Source organism: Lynx rufus, unplaced genomic scaffold (assembly GCF_022079265.1).
Source record: "Lynx rufus isolate CCGP_SWC_20201006 ecotype Redwood Valley unplaced genomic scaffold, mLynRuf1.p SCAF_32, whole genome shotgun sequence".
Lineage (NCBI taxonomy): Eukaryota > Metazoa > Chordata > Mammalia > Carnivora > Felidae > Lynx > Lynx rufus.
The window spans coordinates 763,037-787,630 of NW_025814848.1; the positions used below are offsets into that span (position 1 = coordinate 763,037).

Here is a 24,594-nt window from a genome sequence, read left to right on the forward strand (position 1 = left end):
TTCTAAACTTGATGGCACAACCTGTAGAATCCAAAACAGATTATTTCCCGTTTAAACTAGTGGGTCCAGAAGGGGGTTCGAGTCCTAACCTAGCTTGAGATGTCATCAGATAGTTGATAAGGCATGCCTGCATTTCAGTATGCGAGCTACAGAAATGTGTGTGCTATGAAACTAGTTAATTGGCTCCTTGATTCACAATAGTCATCCCTAAAGAATGTCAACTGACAGATAACACTCTGAAGGCAGTTGCCTAGTAGAAAACAACCAGGAAAAAAAGTTAAATCATCTATTGGTATTTAAACAAACAGTTGTGGAAGATGAAATGGTGGACGCTTGGCTTATTAGCGCCACCAACATTTGAGCCAAAGAGGTAAAGGTACCCTTCGACACGCTGTGGAATTGGAGTGTGGGGGACTGGAGGTAGGCAGCCGGAGTGGAGTGTGTGTTCTCATCAGTTCTCAGGATGAGTGTGGTACAGGATTTTCCATCTTAAAAGGGCATGGACAAATGCAGTATGTCGAAATGAGTGAGAGGGTATAAAACCATGCTGTTTTAAAGCTCAGAAGAGGATACTTAGATAGAGAACTGTTCAAGTATTAAGATCATCTTAAGAATGAGGCATTTGATGTACTTTGTGGACTTTGGAGTGTGGGCAAATGAGAGAAATTTCAGGAATTTTGACTCAGTAAAATTTATAAACTGATAACTCCAGAGATGTCTAAAACAAGTTGTCTTGATATTGGGGATGTTTTGGGGTAATTGTGGTGGGAATTTTTTTTTTTTTTAATGTTTATTTGTTTTTGAGAGAGACAGAGACAGAATGTGAGTGGGTTAGGGACAGAGAGAGAGGGAGACACAGAAGCAGAAGCGGGCTCCAGGCTCTGAGCTGTCAGCACAGAGCCCGATGTGGGGCTCGAACTCATGAGCTGTGAGATCATGACCTGAGCTGAAGTCGGACGCTCAACCGACTGAGCCACCCAGGCGCCCCTGTGGTGGGAATTTTTATACTAGGTGATGGAACAAGTGGTTCTGAACTTCTAGTTCTCTGAACCACTCTTGTAGGTTATGAAAGTAGTGTGGAGATGAGCAGACATTTTTTTTTTTTAATTTTTTTTTCAACGTTTATTTATTTTTGGGACAGAGAGAGACAGAGCATGAACGGGGGAGGGGCAGAGAGAGAGGGAGACGCAGAATCGGAAACAGGCTCCAGGCTCCGAGCCATCAGCCCAGAGCCTGACGCGGGGCTCGAACTCCTGGACCGAGAGATCGTGACCTGGCTGAAGTCGGACGCTTAACCGACTGCGCCACCCAGGCGCCCCGAGATGAGCAGACATTTGAGCATTGTCATGTAATGTTTGATACAACAAAAGTATACAGTTGACCCTTGAACAGTGCAGGGAGTAGGGACACTGACTCCCCTCATGGAACATCCGTGTGTAACTTTTGACTCCTCCAAACCTTAATTACTAATAGTCTACTGTTGACTGGAAACCTTACTAATAATATAAACAATTAACATGTGCTTTGTATGTCATATGTATTATATACTGTATTCTTACAATAAAAGCTAGAGGAAAAAAATGTCAATAAGAAAGTCTTGTGTAAATGCAGTAAGAAAATCTTTGTGTAGTATAAACCATGTTGTTCAAGGGTCATCTGTATAAAACATATTAATTATGAAGAGCTTCTGTGTTTCATAAGTGAACACCTATAAATCCACCACTTAAGAAGGAACTAAAGCACTACCCGTACCCATGACGCATTTCTGTAATATTTTGGCTATGATTAGATCAACTTGATAGGAAAACATTAACAAAAACTTCTGATTACCATGACTTAGGACTGAAAGCTTTGGAGAAGAAAACTTTTTAAAATGTGGGGTTACAGGGGGGAAAATAATAATAACTGGGGTCCTTGCATACTAAGGTTGGAAAACAATGGATTCAGGTGAGTTATTCGGTAATCAACCTTTAATTAGTGAGGTACAGGTACAGAGAGGTTAAGAGACTTGTCTAAAATCACATAAACAGTTACTCTTAGAATCAGAAATTTTTTTCTTATTTTAAAGATTTATTGTTTAAGTAGTCTCTGCACCCAGCATGGGACTTGAACTTAAAACCGTGAGATCAAGAGTCACACACTCTACCCTACCATCTGAGCCCCAGAACTTGTTTTGACTTGAGTGTTGGAAGTAACATGCCAGGAAGTGCTCATGATTGCCTGGCTAGAAGGGTGCTGTTGATAAAGGCAGTTAAGCACTCTGCTGGTTAGACCCCACAGTAAGATGGTAAGATCCTTGAGAACTAGGACTTAGTCATCTTTTCATTCCCATCCTACGATGTTGTGTATATAATTTGTGTTCTGTTGTTAAATTGAGTAATATATCTTAGAGACTGAAAGAAACATGGTAGAAAGACTTTGTATCTTAAGTAGAATTTATAATTATATTGGTTGTACCTTTGCCTCAACGCTCTGTAATTAGAAACAAAGGTCAGAGTTTCTTTCCTCTGGACTACTTTCTTGACCTTAATAGCCTGTGGCAGAGTTGATTATCCTGCTTTTGTGTTTCCAATCTATACCTCTTTCTGTTCTTCTTCTTTGGAGTATCTATTTGTTCACATACTTCCCATAGGAGACTAGCTTCTTTGAAAGCTTGGAACCTTGACTTCACTTTAATGCCTTAGAACCTAGCTCACTCACCCACCCATCTTCCAGACCGTGGAGTGTTGACTGAGGGCCTGCTGTTGCTCCAGGCACTGTTCTAGGAGCTGGGGCTACAGCGGGCAGCAGAGTCTCATCAGAATTTCAGTTATTAATCAGAGAATCACACAGATGTTTATAGAAATTCAATTTAAATGGCAAATGTATTTTTCTTCCATTTTATCATCTAATTGGATATGTGATCAGTGATTATTGTATCTTTATGTATTTTTAATTTAATCATTTTATGTGAATTTTCTTATAATTGATTCTCTTGGTTTATCTAAGTTTGATAAATTTGTTTACCTGGAATTAATGTTGTTTTCTTCTTTATTCTTTTGTATTACTATGGTTATAGGTTTTTTAATACTGAATTCTTCTTGTATTCATGGTATAAATTCCACTTCCTTGGTGCATTATTTATTTAATACGCTACCCTATTCATTTAGGATGTTTATATTTATATTTGTAAGCACATTTTATCTATAGTTTTCTTTTATGCTGTTGTCAGGATTTTTATATCAGTGTTACTAACATGTAACAAGAATTCGGCAGTTTCTGAAGAGGAAATTTAAATGTAACAAATTAATATTGAAAGTGCTTTTATATAGAGACCTGGACTAAAGGATATATGCACACTTTTAATTGAATTTCCCTAATGTCCTTTGGTTAATTACTTGCTGTAATTATGTAATTATGTAAACATTTATGTTTAAATTATTACTTAGTGGTTGAAAACTTGATTGGAGAATTGCTGTTGCATGCTGATATAAAGTCAACACTAGTTTGATACTGGACATGTTTAGTAGGAAAGATTCATTATTATAATAGAAATACACAAAAAGAACTTACAGAATGAAGTCTTGGTTTTATAATGTAGTTAAATCCAAGGTGCATTCTTTTGATTTTTAAAAAATTTCATTTGCTATTCAGAGACGCACATTTGGTAAGCTTTGACAAGCAAATTGTTACCTCAGAGATAAGATGGTTATAAAATGAATGTTGCCATCATTGAAGCAGAAAATGTATTGTAATACAGTATTTTCACTGATTTAAGACTATATAACCGGGTAAGAACACCTTTGATCATGCCTTTTTGGTATGGTGGGTTTTATTTAACAAAGAGGTATAAATAACTAGTTATGAAAATTGAAGCGTTGTACATTCATATTTCATAGTTCCTTAATCGCAACAGATTGAAATTCCATGTTTGGAAGGTATACAAAATACATTATAAAAATAAAGCCCATTTTACCTTTAAATTTTAATGGACACAAGCCTTTTCCCCCCTTTCTGTAGCATGGAGAGACATTTATAGGGGCATCCAGCTAATTTAGTAGTGACAACCCTTATTAGACAGTATGTTCCGATGGGCAGGGCCTGTCCTCTAACACGTCGTCTTGGAAACTTAATGAAGAATTCTTGAAAGAATTGATTTCTTTGTTCAAGTCTTGATTCATTTAAGTAGATTTCTTATACTTTTTCTTATAAGAAATATATTTATGTCTGGGAACTTTTTAAAAGGTCATTGACCAGGGTGTCTGGTTGGCTTGGTCGGTTAAGTGTCTGACTCTTGATTTTGTCTCAGGTCATGATCTTACAGTTTGTGGGTTCAAGCCCTGCATTGGGCTCTGGGCTGACAGTGCAGAGCCTGCTTGGGATTCTCTCTCTGCCCCTCCCCCACTTGTGTGCACGTGCTTGTGCTTGCATGCACGCGTTCCCTCGTGCTGTCTCTCAAACTCTTTTTTTTTTTTTTTAAAGTCATTGACTCTAGGTATTTCTGCTTTCTTTCTTATATTTCAGTCATTAATGCAATGTAGTTTGATCTCTTTTAACCATCTTTTCCTTGAAACTTCTCTGATCACCAGTGGCTTAGTGGTCAAATTCAAAGTACCCTTTTTTGCTCTTTACCTTATTACTATGTTTTTGTGGCATTTGACACTATTGATCACCTTGTCCTTGGTTCTGTTATTCTTCAGCTTCTTTGACACCTCTCTTCTTACTTCTATTCACCTCCAGTTCTTGGTTTGGATCTCTCTTCTTTACTCCTTAAATGTTGCTTTTCCTAGGATTCGGTCCTTTCTTCTCCCTATATCCTCTTTAAGACATCTCTTCTATTCCTATAGCCTTAACTAACATTTGTGTATCAATCTAGACTTCTGCTGAACTTAAAATCTGTGTTATCTACTGGACGTGTGTTTATCCAGATACCTAAAATAGCTAAGGAAGTAGTCCAGTTTAAATCTCATTCAGACGGATTAGTTCTGAAGTAATAAAGAGCCTTTGGTATTAGTTTTGTGTGATAGACATTCTTATTTGACTAAAGTTCTCATTTGGAATGAATGGCCTCATTTAGGTATGGAGAAATTAGGTAAAGTAACAGGTTTATCTCATAGTGGTTAAGAGCGTGGGCTCCGAAGTTAATTTAAATAAAATATATTATTTCGTTGATACAAATCTGATTCCTGGTAGCAATTAATTAAAGCTATAGTCCTGTTAAACAGACTTAATCCAGGAAATGATAGAATAGGTTAACAGTTCTTTACTCTTTAACACCTTATCAATGAAACCCCTCCCTACCTTCTTTTTTTAATTTTTTTTTTCCTGGACTAGCAAGAATATTTTTTTGTCTAACACATTTAAAATTTTTACTTTTAACAGAAATTAGCAGAGTACGGAAAGACATGTACAATGACACATTAAATGGCAGTACAGAGAAAAGGAGTGCAGAATTGCCTGACGCTGTGGGACCTATTGTTCAGTTACAAGAGAAACTTTATGTGCCTGTAAAAGAATATCCAGATGTAAGTATATTTTGTTGTTTTATTCAATTTTTTTTCTGCTTCACATACTTTGGGAAGGGATATAGCTGGTGGTAAATAAGCATTGTCAGCTGCTGAAAAAAAAAAAAAATGCCCTGTGAGGGACTAGAGGTGTGAATAATTTGGCGTGGGCAGTTTAAAAACATTTTTAAAATAATGTTTTCATTTAAGTGCTGTTATGTCACTTTTGAAAATGCACATGGTAAAGACTTGGTTTTAGATTTCAAATTAAGGCCAGAGATACGGAAAGAGCTTTGGCCTTAACGTCACAGAGAGCACCAAATACAGTTCTCTGCTCATCTTTAACGTGATTGCAGAGAAGCCACAGCCTGGGCCACGCCATCTTTTCAGTAAAATGAGAGGTTGGACTGTGTGACAGCCGAGGTTCCTTTCAGATCTAAAATTTTTATGACACGCACTCTTGATAATTTTTTTCTCGTGTTTTGTCTTTTTCATTCTTGTTTCTTGCTCAGCTACACTCCATAAACATCTTGTAGCAAGTAGCGTCTTTGTCCTGTACCAGTTAATTTGTATTTAGCTCCAAACTCTTTGTGTTTGTTACAGAGCCCTACGTACGTCATATGGTTCTTCTCTCTGACTTCATCTTAAGTGGTTTTTCCTCTTCCTCAGTACAGTGTAGTCCCATTGGCTGCTAGAACACGTCAGATGTATTCTCAGCCTAAGTACCTTTAGGTTAGCTGTACACTGATTTAAGATTTTAGTTTAAGTGTTACTTCAGGGAGCACTCCCCTCACCATTATTTCTAAAAGCGATCTGGTTACTACTCATTGTTTCACGTAAGTCTTTTTATTTTTCTGCTGTGGCATTTACTATCTGATATTTTTAAATTTATTTTTCCCCCAACAGAAAACAAGGTACTTAAAACAAGAACCTATGTTTTTGTTGTTTACCATGTACTCCCTATATACATAGTATTTATGCAAATTGGCTCCAGCTATTGAATAAAAAGGCGATTTGGTGGTATTTTGCTAGGTTTCAGAGAGCTATTCTGCAAGGAGTTGGTATTATAAGGTCAAAATGTGATGTACACTCTAAGACTCATTGATTGTATGGACAGTATACTAGTCTAAAGATGGAAAGTAAATGCCTTAAGTTGGATTAATGGAAAGAAGCTTTGACATTTCACAAGTTGCATTTCTTTCTTTCTTTCTTTCTTTTTTTTAAAATATTTTATTTATTTTTGAGAGAGAGAGAGCAAGTGTGGTGCAGCTTTGAGAAGCTCAGCATCAGGAATTTGGACTTTCTCTTTGCTCTTAACATAACTTGGCTTCAGTGCCTCCCAGACTTTATCTTCAAATTTCAGGTTCTTAGGAGAGAAAATGTGTTTTGGACCGATCTGCCATGACTGGGGATGGGAGGTTACATAACGTAACCTAGACATGGTCTCTCTGGTCCCGCACTTGAGGACTGGAATGATTCCTAGAGATAGGAAGTTGTGATTTGGGCAGCTGTCCCAATTCGAGTCTACTGCTGTTTGGTGTTTCAGTATCTCCTAAAGCATATCAGCCTTCTCATCTCATTGTTTAAACTCGAAAGGATAAAGTTTCAACACTAGTCATTAACATAGAATATGTAAGATCATAAGACCTTGTTAGAGACTATACCTTGATCTGCCTGGTCCCCATTCTTCTGGAAAAGAAAAAATCCTGTGCAAGGAAGGGATATTTATATTGCATTATTTAAGACTTGTATCATACAATCCTCTAAGTCAGAAGGGATATATTTTATAGTGTGGGTCTGGAGGTATCTTTTCACTCTATTTCTTTCTTCTGCCAGTTGGGATTCACTGCCATGGTCAAATCCTGTTGCTGACAGGTGTCTTGCAGCAAAATATTGTTTAGGTCCTCAAAATGGGGTTCCCAGGACTATCGTACCCCTACCTTCTGGGAACTTGTAAACATTCAAGCCCCATCCCAGTCTAGCTGAATCAGAAACTCCAGGGGCAGGACTCAGCCATTTGCCTTCCAAGCCCTGTAGATGATTCTGACGCATGTTGAAGTTTGAGGGGCACTGCTCTTACTTGTTTATCATCAGAATAAGCCGAGCTTACAGGTGGTTCGTTTGCCGAGCGTTGTTCCAGGAAGCAAGTACTGTGGTGAATTACACAGTGCCTCTGCTCTTGCGGAGCAGACATTGCAGTCCAGAGACAGACAACCAACAAATGAATGTTTACTTTAGGTGCAGTCAGTGCTATGGCAGAAAATAAGATGAGCTAAGCATCTAACTGGTGACTATGTACTTATAGTAAAAGTATCTATTCTCAGATGGAGGGAATGCAGAGATGTGAACCAAGTGATGGGGAGGAAGGCATGGAAATGATCTGGGAGAAGAACATGCCAGGCAGAGTGAACAGCAAGTACAATGACAGGCATGAGTGTGCCTGGGAAGTGTGGTAAGATGCAAGGTTAGAGAGTTAGCAGAGGGGCCGTGTCCTGTAGGGGCTGTGGGACCCAGCAGGGATTTCAGACACTATTCTGGGTCAGATGTTTTGAGCCAAGGAGTGATGTGAACTACTTAGCTGGGTTTTAATGATTCATTCTTGCTGCTGGGGGCAGTGGTGGCAACAGGGACACAGCTAGGGGGCAGAAGAGGAGCTTGAACAAAAGGACTTAGAAATTCTTGGATCCCGCTATTTAGAACCGGTGACATTTGCTCTGGTAGATTGGGTATCGAGTATGAGGGGAAGTCAGGTAGAGCTTGAATGTTTTGAGCAGTTGGAGTAATAGAATCATTAGTGCCTGCGGTGGAAAGACTGAGGCAGGAGCCCTCTGGGGAGATGGAGGTTCAGATGGAGAGGTGTTGAGTTTGAAGTTAGACATCCAGGAGTGGGCATATCAGATAGGCAGGTGTGTGTGTGAGTCGCAGATGCCTCTTGGCACCCCAAGGTTTCTATTTTAACAATGCTTTTTAAATGAGAAATTCAGTTATAATTCACGGAGAGAAACGGATATAAAACCATGCTGGTTCTCCAGATAATTTTGTAATACCCTAATTTTAATTTTCTGTTATAAGAATTTAAGTTCTGTTTCATGTAAGAATCCTGTTATAAGAATTAAGATAATTAAACTTGTCATAAAAATTTAAGAATTTTTTTCTTTGAGGTTATTAATCTATACCAAATGAGTAGCAACTGTTTTATGACCTATATTAGGAACTTTATGTCAGCTTTTGAAAAAAAAAAAAGTATTAAAGTAAAACAAGGGAATGTGTCAGATTTTGGCAGTATGGGAAAAGATTTATTTCAGAATTGCGAGTTTGATATTGGCCACGGTGAAACAAATATGCATTCTTATTCTGGCATTTTTTCACTTAGTATATCTTAGAGATCATGAATTATGCTTCTCTTCCACCCTTCCCGTTTGTGTCTAAGCTTGATTTTGTGAGCGAATTCATCCTATTTGACTCACAAATTATTAAAACTTTGAAGGGGCATGTGACATAGCAGTGGAAAGGATGGATTCACACCCAGACTGCAGGCTGGTTCTGCCAGCTTACTTTGTAACTTTGGGCAGGTTATTTGTCATTTATGGTTTTTCATTTTCTCATCTCTAAGGAGATAGTCTCTCACAGGTTTATGAGGAGTTGTAAGTGAGTTAATACATGAAAAGCACTTGAAAAATGCCATAATGCTATAGAAGCGTTAACCAGAATGCAGGATCTGTGAGGGTGGGCATAGTGTCTCTTTTTGTATTCTTGCTGGTTCGAATAGTGTCTGGTAAATGGTAGATGTACCACAGATACTTGTTCATAACCTTGTGAAAGCTGCACTCTTTCAAACACTACTAAGCTTTTATTTTAAACTTGGCCTTTGCGTTTGCACATAGCAACTTATTTTAGAGAAGTAAGTGTTAATTTGGAGGTATTGTTTTGGACTTGGTTCTGTATAGCTCTGGGACTGATAGGAGAAGAAAGTTTCAGATTTAGTGTTTGAGAAATGAAATAGTGTGGTATAATGTTCTTTGTGGCGTTTCTGAATCAGTGGCTTAATGATGTGGGAAGGGGAAGGTAATATGAGTAGCATATTGAAAATGAACTGAAATTTTTTTCAAAATTGATATTTATTAATACTTACAGTTATTAACAAAGCAGACTTATATTGCATCTCTGCTGTATTCCAAACACATCCTGGAGGTAGGGATATTAATTCGTTGAGAAAACTCTTTGACATAGTTGTTTAGTAGTGGGGTTTTGAGCCAGCCAGGCCTCAGTGTTGAATCTTGGCTTTACTCCCTTACTGGCTGTATTTGTCAGCAATTGCCATAATAATGCTCCAGAGGAAGCTGTTCTAAAACTTACTGGCTTAAAATAACAAGCATTGGTTTTTGTGCTCTTTAGCCTTTGCTGTATGGTGGCTGAGATTTTGTTGATTGGGCTTAGCCGAACTTGACCTAGACCAGCTGCAGGTGGGTTTAGAGCTTTGTGTTCTTGCTGGGCTCAGTCCAAAGGGGCAGCAGCTACTCGGAGCATGCTCTTCTCATGGCAGGTCACCGGAGTGCCAGAGCCAAGCCTGATTGCCTCAGCACGGGTAAGGCCTCTGCTCCCATCTGCTAACATTCCATTAGCTCCGTGATTGCCAACTATGGGTGATTTTGCCCCTCTTGGATATTTGGCAGTATCTGGAGATATTTGGGTCTGGCAGAACTACAGGGGAGGGGGTATTCGTTAGTGGCATCTAGTAGGTAAATGCCAGGAATGTTGCTGAACATTTTACAATGAACAGGGCAGCCCTTCCACAACAAATGATTATCCTACCCCGAGTGTCTGTAGCACTGAGATTAAGAAACTGCATTATCAACTCAGTGAGAAGGGGACTGGACTAGGTATTTGCTGACAAATCATGCAGACTATCACATTGGCTTTGAGCACACGTTCATTTTTTAGGATCTGTGTCCTCGTCCATTAAATTATAACGCCCCCTCCTAAAATTGTTTGGCAGAATAAAGGTAACAAATATAGGGCATATGATAGAGCGCTCGATACGGTTCTTGTGATTGTGAACATAAAAAAAAAAACTCCCATCCTTGAACGAGCCCACAGTCTTGAATGAAAGATAGAATATATTGCATTAAATATTTAAGACTGTTTCAGTTTATCATACATTCATAAAGTGACAGACATGAATGAAGATTACAGTTCTGCATAGGCCATCAAACTGGTAATTTGGCTGATTGAGTTATTAAGGACTTGTTTGAATCCATGGAGATTTTATAAAGCAGTATGTGAATGAAGTTAACAATTGACATAAGTAAAAGATGTTATGTTTCAATGAGTCAGTAATAATTCTGTCATTAAATTTACCTAGTTATTCAGTTTTGAGTTGTGAGAAATTGTTTTATAGGATCTGCCACAGTGGTAGATAAGTTTCAAATGTTGTCAAGGTCTAGCCGTTAGGGATCTTAGTCGTTCTAGTATATATGTGAACAGATTAGGTTGCCAAACTTTGTTTGGGACATGATGTGAAATGGTAGTGAGGTGTTCTCTAGATATTTAATATGAACATAACTCTGATTTTCTGACGTTTTTACGATGGGTTTTAGTTTTGAATGTTGGTAGCTTTGAAAGGTGGGTCATGGGTATAGGCTGTCATGATGAGAATTGTCAAAGGTTTGTAAAATGGATAAATGCATTTTCAAATATTTTTCCCAACAAAGATCCCAGCCTGGCAACCGTAATTAATATTGTAGCTTTATAATTACTTATCACATCCTGTAGTCTCGTAACAGTAATCTGCTCATGGTGGACCAAGAGTCTCAAGTCCCTTCAGTTCAGTTCCCTGAGCTCACAGATAAAACGTGGCTAGCCATAGCTTCTGATCCAGTATAGAGTATAGGGTTATTGCTTTTCTCCCATTTTGCAAGATTGTCTCCTGCATATTGGATGTTGAGCTAGCATTTGTTTGGGATGGATCATGAGGAGATGCGGGGGCAGTGCAGTCTGCTGTCTTTCGTTAGGCCTTGGAGCTTCGGACTGTTGTGGCTTCCTTATTGTGGTGAAAGAATTAACCAGGAGTCTTCACGTAAACGACTTTCACCTTTGTTCTTAGAAATGTCCATTGTTTAATGGACACTAAATCAAAATGTAATCATCTGTAAAGTCTCCTTTTTCAGTACCCAGGTTAAGGCCCAGTTTTTGCCTGGATTTGATCTTAATTATGGGTGAAAATATAATACATTAAAAGTAAGATCTGTCTCAAGACAGAGTGTTGATTTTCGGGAAGGTTGGCATATGCTTTCACTGAGTGCAGTTGTGAAGTGTTTCAGATTCGATATTAATCCCTTGGAGATTTGAATTTGGCAGTACCATTTGACGATATTGAACATATCTTTAAGTTCTAGGCAGAGAAACTGTTACTGTTGACTTTGAACTTTATTTATTTATTTATTTATTTATTTATTTATTTATTTATTTATTTATTTATTTTGAGAGAGCAGGCGCACGCACAAACCAGGGCGGGGTGGGGGGGCGGAGAGAGAGGGAGGATCCCAAGCAGGCTCCGTGCTGTGCTGTCAGTGCAGAGCTCGATGCGGGGCTCAAACCCATGAGTCGTGAGATCACGACCTGAGCCAAGACCCAAGAGTTGGACACTTAATGTTGAGTGAGCCACCCAGGCGCCCCGTGAACTTGAAACAGATAAATTTAGTGAGGGTTAATTTCATGACTTTTGTCTTTTTGGTGTTGGTTTGGAAATTTCCCTTTTATTTCACTATATAAGGGCATATTAAGACCTTCTGTGTATGAGATATTTAATAGGGTCTTTATGGTCTGAGATACATTAAATATGTTGGTATGTTAATAGGAGTTGTTCCAAAAAGGATTTCAAGATAGTCTGAAAACAATACATTTTTGTTTAGCTCATGTTTTCTCAAAGTTTAACAATTATAAAAAGAACAAGCCTTTTCAGAGTCTTAAAATGCTAATGCTTTATTTTGTAAGTGATGCATTTTAATATTTAAAAGGAATTAGTGTTCAGAAGAACAGACTAGAAAACAGAGTTTATTTTTAGGGGAGTATTACTTGCAAGAAATGTTTTCAGGTGAGGTACAAAGTTTTGTCTATGATTTATCTCATCCAAAAAGAGTATGTTAGGATCTGATCTGTTAAAATTACTGTTCTGAGGGATTTATCAATCAGTTGCATACCTAATCACTGATATCTAACCTCCATATATCTCTGATCTTGTCCCTGAAATAACCAAAGGAGTATAATACAAAAATTGGAGAGAAATCTGATTCTCAGAGCTATTCATATTCCTTGAACATTGAGGTATTTGTTACATATTAAAGGAAAATTCGAGATACTGATCTTTTGGCCCATCTTGAGGGAGGGAGCGTTGTCCCCTGGTACTGAGTGACGCGGTAACAATCTTCCTGATCCTTACCCTCTTGCCTCCAAAACTGGCAAACAAAATGGGCTCTGGGGGTAGTTGAAGATTGTACCACTTAAGCTTGACCCCCCATCTTAGTGCCTGGGTATAGTAGATGACCTAAATTTATTTTATGAGTGAGTGAACTCCTATTTATACTTTCTTTTGGTTTGAATTTGAGCTGAAAACTGTAGTTTTTGATGGAACCTGCCTTTACTCTAGGAACATGGCGGTCAAAATTTTTCAACAACTAGGCTTGGAACTAAATTCACTAAATTATTTCATTGGGAAAGCATTACATGTCTTAATAAATTCTTGCCTTTAAAACAGTTTGTAGTTAAATTAGGCACTTCCTGAAATCTGGTTCTCACCTACCATAGAACACTGTTTGTCCCCAGTCCAAAAACAATATCCCTAGCATGAACTTGACCATCTGCATGCTTCATATTGGTGTGATAAGTTTTTCTTTATTATTTGATAAGGAATTGATTGAGCTTTAAAAAAATGTATCTCTGTTGTATTCTTTGGGGTTAGAGGACAATGATTGCTTTGATATTCGTTTCTTGCCTTTTTATTTATGACATTGTATGAAAGCAGTATACATTTGCAATTTTAACAGATTAAAACAAAGGAGAAACCTAAAATTGTAACGTAATTAGAAACACGAAGGCTGAAAAGATCTCAGTATAAAACAGTAAAATTTTGGCATCATTCGTTTATTCCAGAAATGTGTGTGGCCAAGTGCTAGGCACCAGATACAAGAAAAGATGTAACCCTTGCCCTCACAGTACTGTTTTACGGTAACAAGGGCCTGAACTGAGGCAGCGAAGTTGAAATAAAGAATAGGGGACAGGTTAAATAATGAAAACCTTTAAGATTTCTTAGTCTATTATATATGGAGGCTAAGAATGAGAGAGGGCTCTGGTAGTGGTACTATTCATTTAAAGTAGAGAACACAGGAGAAGATTTGGTAACAATATTGTAGAGGAACCAAGAGTAACAGAAGAAAAACGTACTCTATTAACAGAAAAGAGTAATTAAAAGCCTCTGTAAACTTCGTTGTTCTCCACAGTGTAGGAACATTGAACCAAGGTGGTATAAAAGTTATCACATTTGACTAATAAACTCTGCGCTAAGGGAAAAAAAAAGCTCACTTTAAGAGAGGAATTAATAATTTTCACATCGTGTGTGAGGTGATAATATTTATGCAGCAAAACTTAAAAATCAAAGAGCCTTAGTATTCATAATCCATGGTCAGAACTACATATTTAATCTTGTAGACTCATCTTCAGGGTTTGAAGTGACCCTTGTAAGCTCAGTTTTGACTCAAATCATCATATTCTTTTCTTTCTCTCCTTTTTTAAGTTATACATAGTTTTCATTGAAATACGTGGATCGAGTAATGATCACATCAAGATTTTCATTCACATAAAAGGTTCAGTTAAGGTAAAAAGGATGTATACGATGATTGTTAAAGCTGTGATCCCAATGGGTAAAAGATAGATGAAGATACAGGAAAGGTAGGGTGTGGTTATGTAACAGTAGTAGAGTGGCGTGTTTTGGGATAAGTGGAGAAGAAATGATAAAACACAATTTGGACTCTAAAAGTAAACTTGAATCTGAAGAGAGTTTTTGTAAACTTCATACCAGACACAGGGATGAGAAAACTAAATATGGGTTTCTGGTGTGGTTTAGGGTATATCGTTTAAGGTCTTTAGAAGAGAGGCATTATACTAATTAAGTGTCAGAATTCTGTGTTTAATCTAGGTGTAGGATTGGGACTACTTTTGTAACCTCTCACGTATTAAATATTGATGACATGGTAACTGTCTCTCAAAAGTGTTATGAGGATTAAGTGACTTAATGCATGTGAAGTGCTAAGCATAGAAGCGCCCTCACACCAGAACACTCCGAATAAACCATACCTCAGCGTGTTCAATACCTGAGAAATGTTGAATGGCATCGTCATTGTACTCATGTTAATAACTTCCATGTTGAAATGGAAGGTGGAAATAACATTTGTTTTGTTTCTGTGACGTCACTGATTTTGTCATTTGGAATTTATCTTGAATCTCAGGATTATTTTTCTAGAAGCTAAAGAACGAGCGCTTTGGAAAACAAACATTACTTAACCAATTAAAATAAGAATATGAAGGCAGTGAAAGCCAACAAGACAGTAATTTTGACAGTGTAAAGTCCAAACTCTTTTACAGGAGGCCCTTAAAAAAGTCCCTAACTACTTTTTAAACCTTTATTTTTGCTGTTACCCTTATGTTTAGACACATAATTCACTGTTCTATAAAAAGTGGCAGGTACTTTTAATTTTTCTTCCCTGTAACGCCTTTCTCTTTTTCCTTCCCACAAAACATATCAAATCCTCCTCAACACATACTGTTGAGCTCAAGTGTTCTTCCTTCTGTGATTTTGTGTTCTGATTCCTAGAGACAGTTGTCCTCTCCAAAGTGAGGATTTCAGAGCACAGTGCACCCACCCCGCACAGCCCTTATCACATGGTAGCCAGTGATGGACGTGTCTCATGCAGATCATCTCATGGAGTCAGAAAGTAGTACCTGGTCCTTGTTTTGTTTTTAAATCTATAGTGCCTCATGAAGTATATAGCACGTAGAAGAAGCTAGTATTTATTCACATTGTTGGATAAAGCAATTAAAAGTGTTCACAGAAATCATATAGTGGTTTTTTTCATTCTCATGGCAAAAAATTACTAAAGAGTTATATGCAGCACAGGAACTCATGTACATTTCAGAAATTGCTCAATTTTTATTTTAATTGGTAAAATAATGTTTTCCGAAGCACTTGTTATTTAGCTTCTAGAAAAACGATCATCTTAGTCACCTGAGTTTGTCACCTGAGTTTGTTTTGAGTGCTTTCAGCTTCTTTCCCAATTATATCTTATCCTCAAAGGATGAAGATTTCGTGTAATTTAGGATATACAAATTTATGTGCCACAGTTTCATATTGTGGTTATTACCGGTTACTCCTCCCCCTCTTCACATCTCCTGGTGTAAGTGACTCTTCTTGCGGAGCATTGTGCCACCAACAGAAGATGTTTATAAAGGTCTAATATATGACAGGTTTTATAAAAAAAGCTTCCTGTGATAATGACTGTGTAGCATACGGAGACTGATTTGCTTATCTAGAATAAATATGAAGGTAGAAAAGGGATAAGACATTTCCGTCTCCAAAAAGCACAAGACAACTCGGTATATTCAATCTGTTTTTTGTTTTTGATGTGAGTGTATGTGTGTTTTACACAATGCTGTCATTGATTTTCGCTGAACTTTTGTATCTCTGGCCAGAACCTATGGTTTGAATTGATGAATGAATATGGTTCTGACATGAATATTGGTTGGTTTCTTCATTTGCATTAATGAGTAGATGAATACGAAAATCGAAAAGACGCGTTGAAACTTCATTTGTTCATACGTGACAAAAGCAACTTCTTTGCTGGATTGGATAATGGTTTTTGAATCCTGGAAGAACATTGTGCTGTAGCACACTTTTGATTTAATCTGTATTATTAATTTCTCCTTAACTGCTATAAGTCTGGAGCCAGTCAGTAGAACAGTAAATCAGACAACTTATCATTCTGTTATTTTAAAATAAAATCAGTTGTGCTACCAAATAACCATGCCTTTTCTTTCATTTTAACACACTTGCATAAGGTAGGCTTGACTACATTAGAGTTGGTACACTTTTTTTGTTATTTGCTAAGTGAAGGACTTCAACAAATACACATCTGCACTTGTGTTGTCTGCCTACTTTGTCACATATGAGACACAATGTAAGGTTGTCTGACTAAAATCACCTTATAAGTACCAAACACAATATTTATAAACAGATTATCAACCTGTTGTGCAGAAAGCAATCCAAAGAAGTCCATGTTCTTTCTTAAATTGTTTTTACAAAGTTTTAAGCAGAAATTACTGTTTAACAGCTCCTAGAAGTGTTTCACTGAAATGCTTTTGGAAAGCCGTGTTTTGTTAGTTACCTGTTTTCATAGCGTGTCAGGACGATTTTATCTTTAATTGTAGATTTCTTGAAAGGTCAATGTAAAGATTTGCCGTAACACTTTGTTTTGTCATCACAAAAAATCTGAACATTTCTATTTAAAATGAAGTGAGGAGCAACTAATAGATAACATTAGACTGTGTTTGTCACCTCGTCTTTAGAAATTAACATGCCATTTAGCAGAAATATCATTGGTGAGCCACAGAGAAGGTCCAGACTTAAAACAGTGGGGTTAATGAATGTCTTTTTTCCCTTCTTTCTTGCCCATTTTTGGCCTTTAAAGTTGCAGGTAACTCAGGCTGTTTGAAATGATTTTCTTTGAATATGTTGTGACATTGTTTTAATTGAATGAAGCTGCAGAAGTAGCATGATAAATCAACACAGAATGAATTTTAATGCAAGGCAAACGATATTAACTCGGAAATTGGTTGCAGTAGACAAAGCAGCTGCTATGATTAATTTTTTCTTATTCTCCACTTACAGCATTTTGAGAAGGATGACCTTGACAGTTTCGATTGTGTTAGAATCCCAGTGGTGTGCACTTCAACACACTCGAGCTGTTGTCTCTTGATTCTTGGGCAGTAGATATTGGTTCATTTTTCAGCTTAGGAAAATTTTGTTTTGCATGTGTGTTGGTTTTGACTGGTTTTGAGACTCTTTTTTTATTTAGATAATAATTGTATTACTTTGTTGTGGGAGAAGTCTCTGTAATCTTAACACTGTGGTTCTGGCAGAAAAGGTGAAACGGGTAGGAGAAGAGGATGGGCCGAGAAGGGTCTTCTAAGTGTTGGTGTGTTGCACACTGTGTGCCAAGCAGTGTGACAAAGGCCACGCATCCAAAACTTCATGGATTCCTTGTTTGAGGAGCTAAATTACTCCCGTTTACGGTGTATTTTTCTAGACGTTCTTTTCCAAAGGCGTGTCTAGTATATGAGTTGCCTTGGGAGAGGATCTGTACAGAGCACAACTATCGCTGAGGGAGAGGAGAGCTGGTAAGACCACTTCTTTTAAAAAGCAGCCGAGGTAACAAACAGAGCAACAGCATTTTCCCAGATTTCACGAGAGCAGCAAGCTTCTTTGTCCTCCTCCTCTTCCTTCTTTTTCTTCCTTTTCTTCTTTTTCCTCAACCCTAGTATCTTTCACTCTCTACCACACAGCAGACCTCAGATATTTTATTGAGTTGACTTTGAAAATGAAAGCCTATTTTCTGTTGTACTGAAAAATACCCGAACGAAACAAAATGTGGGAGATTGTCTCTGTTCAGGTTGTTTTGAAGGGCTGAAGGGGGTGAAGTTTTATAGAATCTGTCACTGTGTAAACAGGTGGAGTTGGGAAGTGGCAGATGAGTAGGAGGAACGAAGAGAGGGCCAGGCCCGTCGACACTTTCTGTGGTATGTGCCTCGTTTCTCGTCCTCAGACCCTCATACTGATGCATTTTCACCTCATACTGCCTGAAGTTCTGTGAGTTCTAGATCTATTTAGATGAAAAGCAACATCTTTAACAGTGCCATAGACATCTCTGTTTGTACGGGGTAACAGGGTAATTCAGACCAGCCAGTAAATTTGGAGCCAGTAATTCAGAGCATTTCCAGTAAAATAGGACACGGTACAAAATACATTTGCTTGAACACATCAGAGTCCCAGCAAGACTGAGGGCAGATAATTAAGGCTATAAGCCTGGCATTTACGGACCCCTCTCACTGGGTGTGTTTTCGGAATCTGGAGAAGGCAGCTGAGAGGCTCAACCTTGGGGGCAGGAGTTGGGGTCTGTAATCTATCCGCGCGTACTCCTCCACATCCTCAGTCTTTGCTTAGAGGAGAAGAGGGATGCTGATGGGAACGTGTTCTAGGAGTAAAAATACACCAGAACTTCCCAAGTTCTCACAGGCAGTGCATGTCAGCATCAAGTTGCTTTAAGAAGTGATCTTGGATGGTGCTAGTGACAGTGGGTCCCTGGGAGAAGCTGATGTATAATAACCTTCTGGAAGAAGGTAACATCATTCTAGGCCTTCTTTCTATAAGCCCTTTGGTAAGTCCAGTGTCTGGCATACACTAGCAAATAACCAAATCACAAGAAGGTAGGATGGCATTAACAAAACATGAGGAAACATCAAAATGATAAAAACAAACCCACAGGGACCTTTGGTATTAGAATTGTCAGACCTAGACTTTGCAAGAGCCATGCTTAGCATGTCGAAGGAGACCAAGGACAAGTTAGAGAAAATGGCAGAGAAATGGGAACTGTAAATGAAGAATTAAGCTGAAAAGATTAACTGGAATTAAACAGGTTTTCCAGAAGATTAGAAGCATTTGAAGATCGAATTAGTGAATTTGGAAGGTAGCTCAGAAGAAAATACTCAGCATGAAGAGGCAGAGAGAGAGAAAAACAGTGTGATAAATGAAAGAAAACCAGGGAGAAAGTCTAATGTATGTAATTGGGTTTTAGGAAAGAACGGCATAGAAGCAGTGTTTGAGAGGAGTGTGGCTTCAGATTTTCAGACCAAAGCAATAAAGTCACAGATGTATGAAACTGAACCGTAAAATGAAAACCATTCCTCGGCATGTGGTGGTAAAACTTCAGAAAACTAGTGCAGAAGAAATCATAAAAGTAGCAAAAGAAAAAAGAGGGAAAATGTTACTTTCAGAGGAGCCACAGTTAAGACTCGTAGCTCATTTTTCAGAAGCATAACAGGAAAAGGAGACAAGGCAGAGAATCTTAAAGGTGTTGAAAGAAAATAACTGCCGAACTAGAATTCTGTACCCACCAAAAATCAGACCTGTTCAGATGAGGACACACTGAGAAACTAGGCTACCAGAAGATGCTCACTGAAGGAAATGCGTAAGGATGTTTTTTAGGAAGGAGAAAAGTGATCCTCAGAAAACAAGATACTTCAGAAAGGAATAAAGAGCAATGAAAATGGTAAATGTATGGGTGAATATAAATGCATATTATCTGTATAGAGTGAGAATCTGTTGACTTAAAAGTATACATAAGGTTTGAAAAACAGCTAATGGCATATAAACTGGATTGGAATAAGTGAAGTGAAATAGGCTGGGGTCCTTGCGTTGTATTGGAAAAGGGTGAAAGTACAAAATAACATTAGTGTTTGATAATTTGGTGATGCATGTTTGGGATAAACAAGCATGTAACAGAGGCTAATAGAAAGGAAAAATAAAATGAGAAAACACGTTCATTTGCATCTGTGTCCCTGCTCAGCCCCGCCCCACCCCACCCCGAAGGAAGAGGAAAAAATAAAAAGGAATATAAAAGAGGTCATGCGTGTACGAAGCACTTAGTAAGATGCTAGGTATAAATCACATACTGTAAATGGGCTGTTAGTAAAAATCCAAAATTTACAAGAGTGGGTGAAGAAACAACTCATCTAGATGCTTTTCGTAAAAAAGGCCTGTGTAATATAAGGCTAACAAAAGATTGAAAATAATTAGATCAAGAAAGATACACTATGAAAAACTAAACAAGAAAAAATTTTTTACCTCTGAATATCAGGCTTAGTGGCAGAAGGTATTATTGGAGATAGAGGGCCACTTCATAATGACAAAAGGCTGTAATAATTTAAATTTGTATATATCAAATAACACAGCCTCTAAACATATAAAACCAAAATGGACAGAACTACAAGGAGGAATAGACAAAAAGTAAATCATGGAGGAATTCCTTTTTTTTTTTTGAACACCCATGGAATGTTTAGAAAAATTGACCAAATGCTATGCTGCCAAGTCTGAGCAAACAGTGCAGGACTGATATGCTGCACAGTATGTTTTCTGATTATCATGTAGAAGTTAGAAATCCGTAACAGATAATTAGGAAACCTCATGTTTGAGATAAGAAAAACATTTAAATATTCAGTAGCTATTATTTGACCTGAATGATAATGGAAATACTATATATCAAAACTTTAGGTTGCGGCTAAAGCCAGTTTAGAGGACTACTTGAAAGCTTTAAAAATATATCTATGTTAGGAAAGAAGAAGGTGCAGTAAGCTAAGAATCCATTTCAGAAAGCTGAGAAAACAGCAGATTAAACCCAGAGGAAGTAGAAGGAAGGAGGTCATAAAGCCAAGAGTAGAAATCAATTAAATACAAGGAACCACCCAAGGAAGAGAGTCCTTGTATCAGATGGCTCTTGTGACATTGTAATAAGCTACCCCAAACTTATGTTAAAGCCACTGTCATTTATTTAGCTCCTCCTTGTTTCTCTTCTGCAGGCTGGGCCTTGAGGTAGGGTTCAGAGCAGTTCTTCTGGTCTGCATCTGTAGTCACCTGTAGGTCAGCTAGGCGGTTCTGCTTCTACGAGTCGTCTGGCTATGGGCTGGGACACTGATGGTGACAGGGTCACTTGTCTTTCATTCTCCTTCTCCTGTAGGTTAGTCTGAGCTTGTTTACGTGGGAATAATAGTGTTCTAAGAGAGTAAATGCACATTAGACTGAGGTTTAGGTTTTTAGCATGAAAGTCATTCTTTCCTCTATGTTGTACTGGAAAAGCAAGTCGCAGTGCTAGCCCAGAGTCGAGGGGTGCGAGGAACTGAGTTTACACTGCAGATGGCGTAGATATCTTTAGAGGCTAAAGGGTAATTGTGGCCATTTAAAAAAAACATGTATTTCTTTCGTTTTTTGGAGAGTACGAGCAGGGGAGGGGCAGAAAGAGGAGGACAGAGGATCTGAAGTGGGCTCTGCACTGACTGGTCCGCTGACGGCAGAGAGCCTGTTGTGGGGCTCAAATTCCTAAACCACGAGATCATGACCTGAGCCAGAGTCGGGCATTCAGCTGACTGAGCCACCAGGGTGCCCCTGTGGCCATTTTTTAAAGCCAGTCTATCCCAGTCAGCGAAAGCAAAGATCAATTTTTTGAAAAGCCTGGAAGATTGGTGAGAAGGAAGACATAGCTAACCGGTCAGGAGTGAAAGGGGAGCCATCACGATAGATCCTGTAGGTATTGAGAAGAAAATTAGACGTGAGCTTTACATCAGGAAATTCGAAAGTTTAAACAACACGGGCATATTTCGAGGTAAATACAAGTTACCACAATTGACATATGAAAGGTAGAAAATCTGAATTAAAGAACTGAATCCATAATTTAAAACCTTGCTCAGAGAAAAACACTAGGCCCAGGTTGTTTCACCATTGATTTACTATTTGAGGAATAAATAACATGTCTTCTACAAGGCCATCCAGAGAGTAGAAAAGGAGGGAATAGGAATACATCTCAACACATTTTGAGGCCAGAATAACCTTGATGATAACCAAAACCCACGAAGCATATCATGAGAAGGGAATGTTAGAAACCAATTCCATTTATGGATGTAAATTTTAAAAAATCAGAGTGCTAGCAAACTGAACCTAACAACTTCTTAAAAGGGTAATGCATCAAGATCAACTTGAGTTTATTTTAAGCATGTGAAGGTTGTTGAACATTTGATAATTGATTATAATCCACTGCACTAACAGAATTAAAGAGGAATATAGGATTGTCTCAATAGATGGTAAAGAAATGTGATAAATTTAAACGTCCACTCATGATGGGAAAGAAAAAAAAAAAAACAACTTCATGGGGCGCTTGAGTGGTTCAGTGCGTTGAACATCTGACTCTTGATTTCGGCTCAGGTCACGATCTCATGGTTTGTGGGATGGAGCCCTGTGTCGGACTCTGTGCTGAGCGTGGAGCCTGCTTAAGATTCTGTCCGTCTGTCTTGCTGTCTTTCACTCTCACTCTCCTCCTTTGCCCCTCCCCCTGCTTTCTCTCTTCTCAAAATAAATATTAAAAAAAAAAAACAAAACTTCAGCAAACTAGGGAATAGAGGGATATTTTGTTAATCTGGTAAAGTGTATCTACAAAAAGTCTGCAGATTTCTTCAGACTTTATGGTGAACCGTTGAAAACTTTATTTTTGAAATCTGGAACAAGAAAAGGATGATAGACTCTTCTTTGGCTTTGAACTCAAGTTGTATTGGCCAGTGCCATATGGTTGGAGAGGGTATGTAACAGTCACTGTTCACAGGTGATAGGTTTGTTTGTCTAAAGAATCCAAAAGTACCTACAGAAAAAGGATGAGAATTGACAATGAAGAAAAAAAGCTACCGGATAGAAGATTTAATATAGAAAAATCAAGTATGTGTTCGTATTATAAGAAACAAAAATGAAAAACCATATACAGTAGCAAAATTGAACTCCCAAATATCTAGGAATAAGTCTGATAAAAATGAGTAAAGTCACAGTAAAAAAAAAAAGCCTTATATTCTTGAGAGAAATTCAAGAAGACTTGACCAAATGAAGAAATTATAATGTGCTCATGATTTTGACGCCTCTGTTATAATATCTCAATTAAAGGTATTGCCAGTATAATTTCAGAAATTGACCAACTGGTTTTAAAATCTGTATGGACAGAGAAAGACAGATACCATATGTTTTCACTCCTATGTGGATCCTGAGAAACTTAACAGAAGACCATGGGGGAAGGGAAGGGGGGGGGAAAAAGGGTTAGAGAGGGAGCCAAAACATAAGAGACTTAAAAACTGAGAACAAACTGAGGGTTGATGAGGGGTGGGAGGGAGGAGAGGGTGGGTGAGGGGTATTGAGGAGGGCACCTGTTGGGATGAGCACTGGGTGTTGTATGGAAACCAATTTGACAATAAATTTCATATTAAAAAATAAATAAAATCTGTATGGAAACACAAAGGGCAATAGCCTAGATACTCTTAGGAGCAAGGTGGACTGTACTGTGTATCAAGATTTATTATAAAGTTACAATACATAATATAGTGTTGGTGTTTTTTTTTTTTTTAATACAGTATGAATTTTCTTTTCTTTTCTTTTCTTTTCTTTTCTTTTCTTTTCTTTTCTTTTCTTTTCTTTTCTTTTCTTTTCTTTTCTTTTCTTTTCTTTTCTTTTCTTTTCTTTTCTTTTCTTTTCTTTCTTTTCTTTTTTTAAGTAGGCTCCACACCAAGTATGGAGTCCAATGCAGGCCTTGAATTTCATAACACTGGACTGGAGCTGAGATCAAGAGTCGAATTCTTAATTGACTGGGCCACCTGGGTGCCCCAATACAGTGCGATAGTAAAGCAAGGATAAACAAATAGATTAATAAAATAGAGAACTCAGAAATAGACCCAAGTATATATAGATATTATTTATGAGAATGATGGCACTATAGACTAATTGGAAAAGGATAGTTTTTTCAAGAAAATATGCTAGAACAATTGGGTGTCCATGTGAGGTAAAGAGAAAAAGCTGTACCATCACAGACATTAATTCCTGGTAACTGTGGGCATAAATGTGAAAGAACAATAAAGCTTCTAAAAGTTAATACAGAAGGATATTTTGATGATCTTAGGATGGGGAAAGACCTCACTAACCATGAAAAGAAGACTGATCACTTGAGCTACATTAAAATGAATTCAGTCCGGTTAAATTTAGTTATACAACACCATTAAAGAACAAGGAGGCAAGCCACAGGATGGGAAAAGGTATTTGCTATAAATGTAACCACAAAGTAGAAATTGATTAATAAAATGAAAAAACGCAATAGAAAAATAGTCTAGAAACTTCAAGTGTGCATCAAAAAAAAGTATAGACAATAAAAGCATTGTCCATAGAATTGGACAATAAAAAAAAAAATAAACTTTCCTAGTAATCAGGAGAATG

The 24,594-nt window shown here is 37.8% G+C and overlaps 1 protein-coding gene across 8 annotated transcripts in view; it reads left to right on the forward strand.

Moving 5' to 3' along the window:
- Nucleotides 1-24,594, forward strand: part of QKI (QKI, KH domain containing RNA binding) — a 152,325-nt gene that overhangs the window by 33,052 nt on the left and 94,679 nt on the right. For all 8 annotated transcript variants that reach the window (XM_047093131.1, XM_047093134.1, XM_047093135.1 and 5 more), the window contains exon 2: nucleotides 5,362-5,504. In XM_047093131.1, coding sequence (XP_046949087.1) covers nucleotides 5,362-5,504 — 143 coding nt within the window. The remainder of the gene's footprint in view (nucleotides 1-5,361; nucleotides 5,505-24,594) is intronic.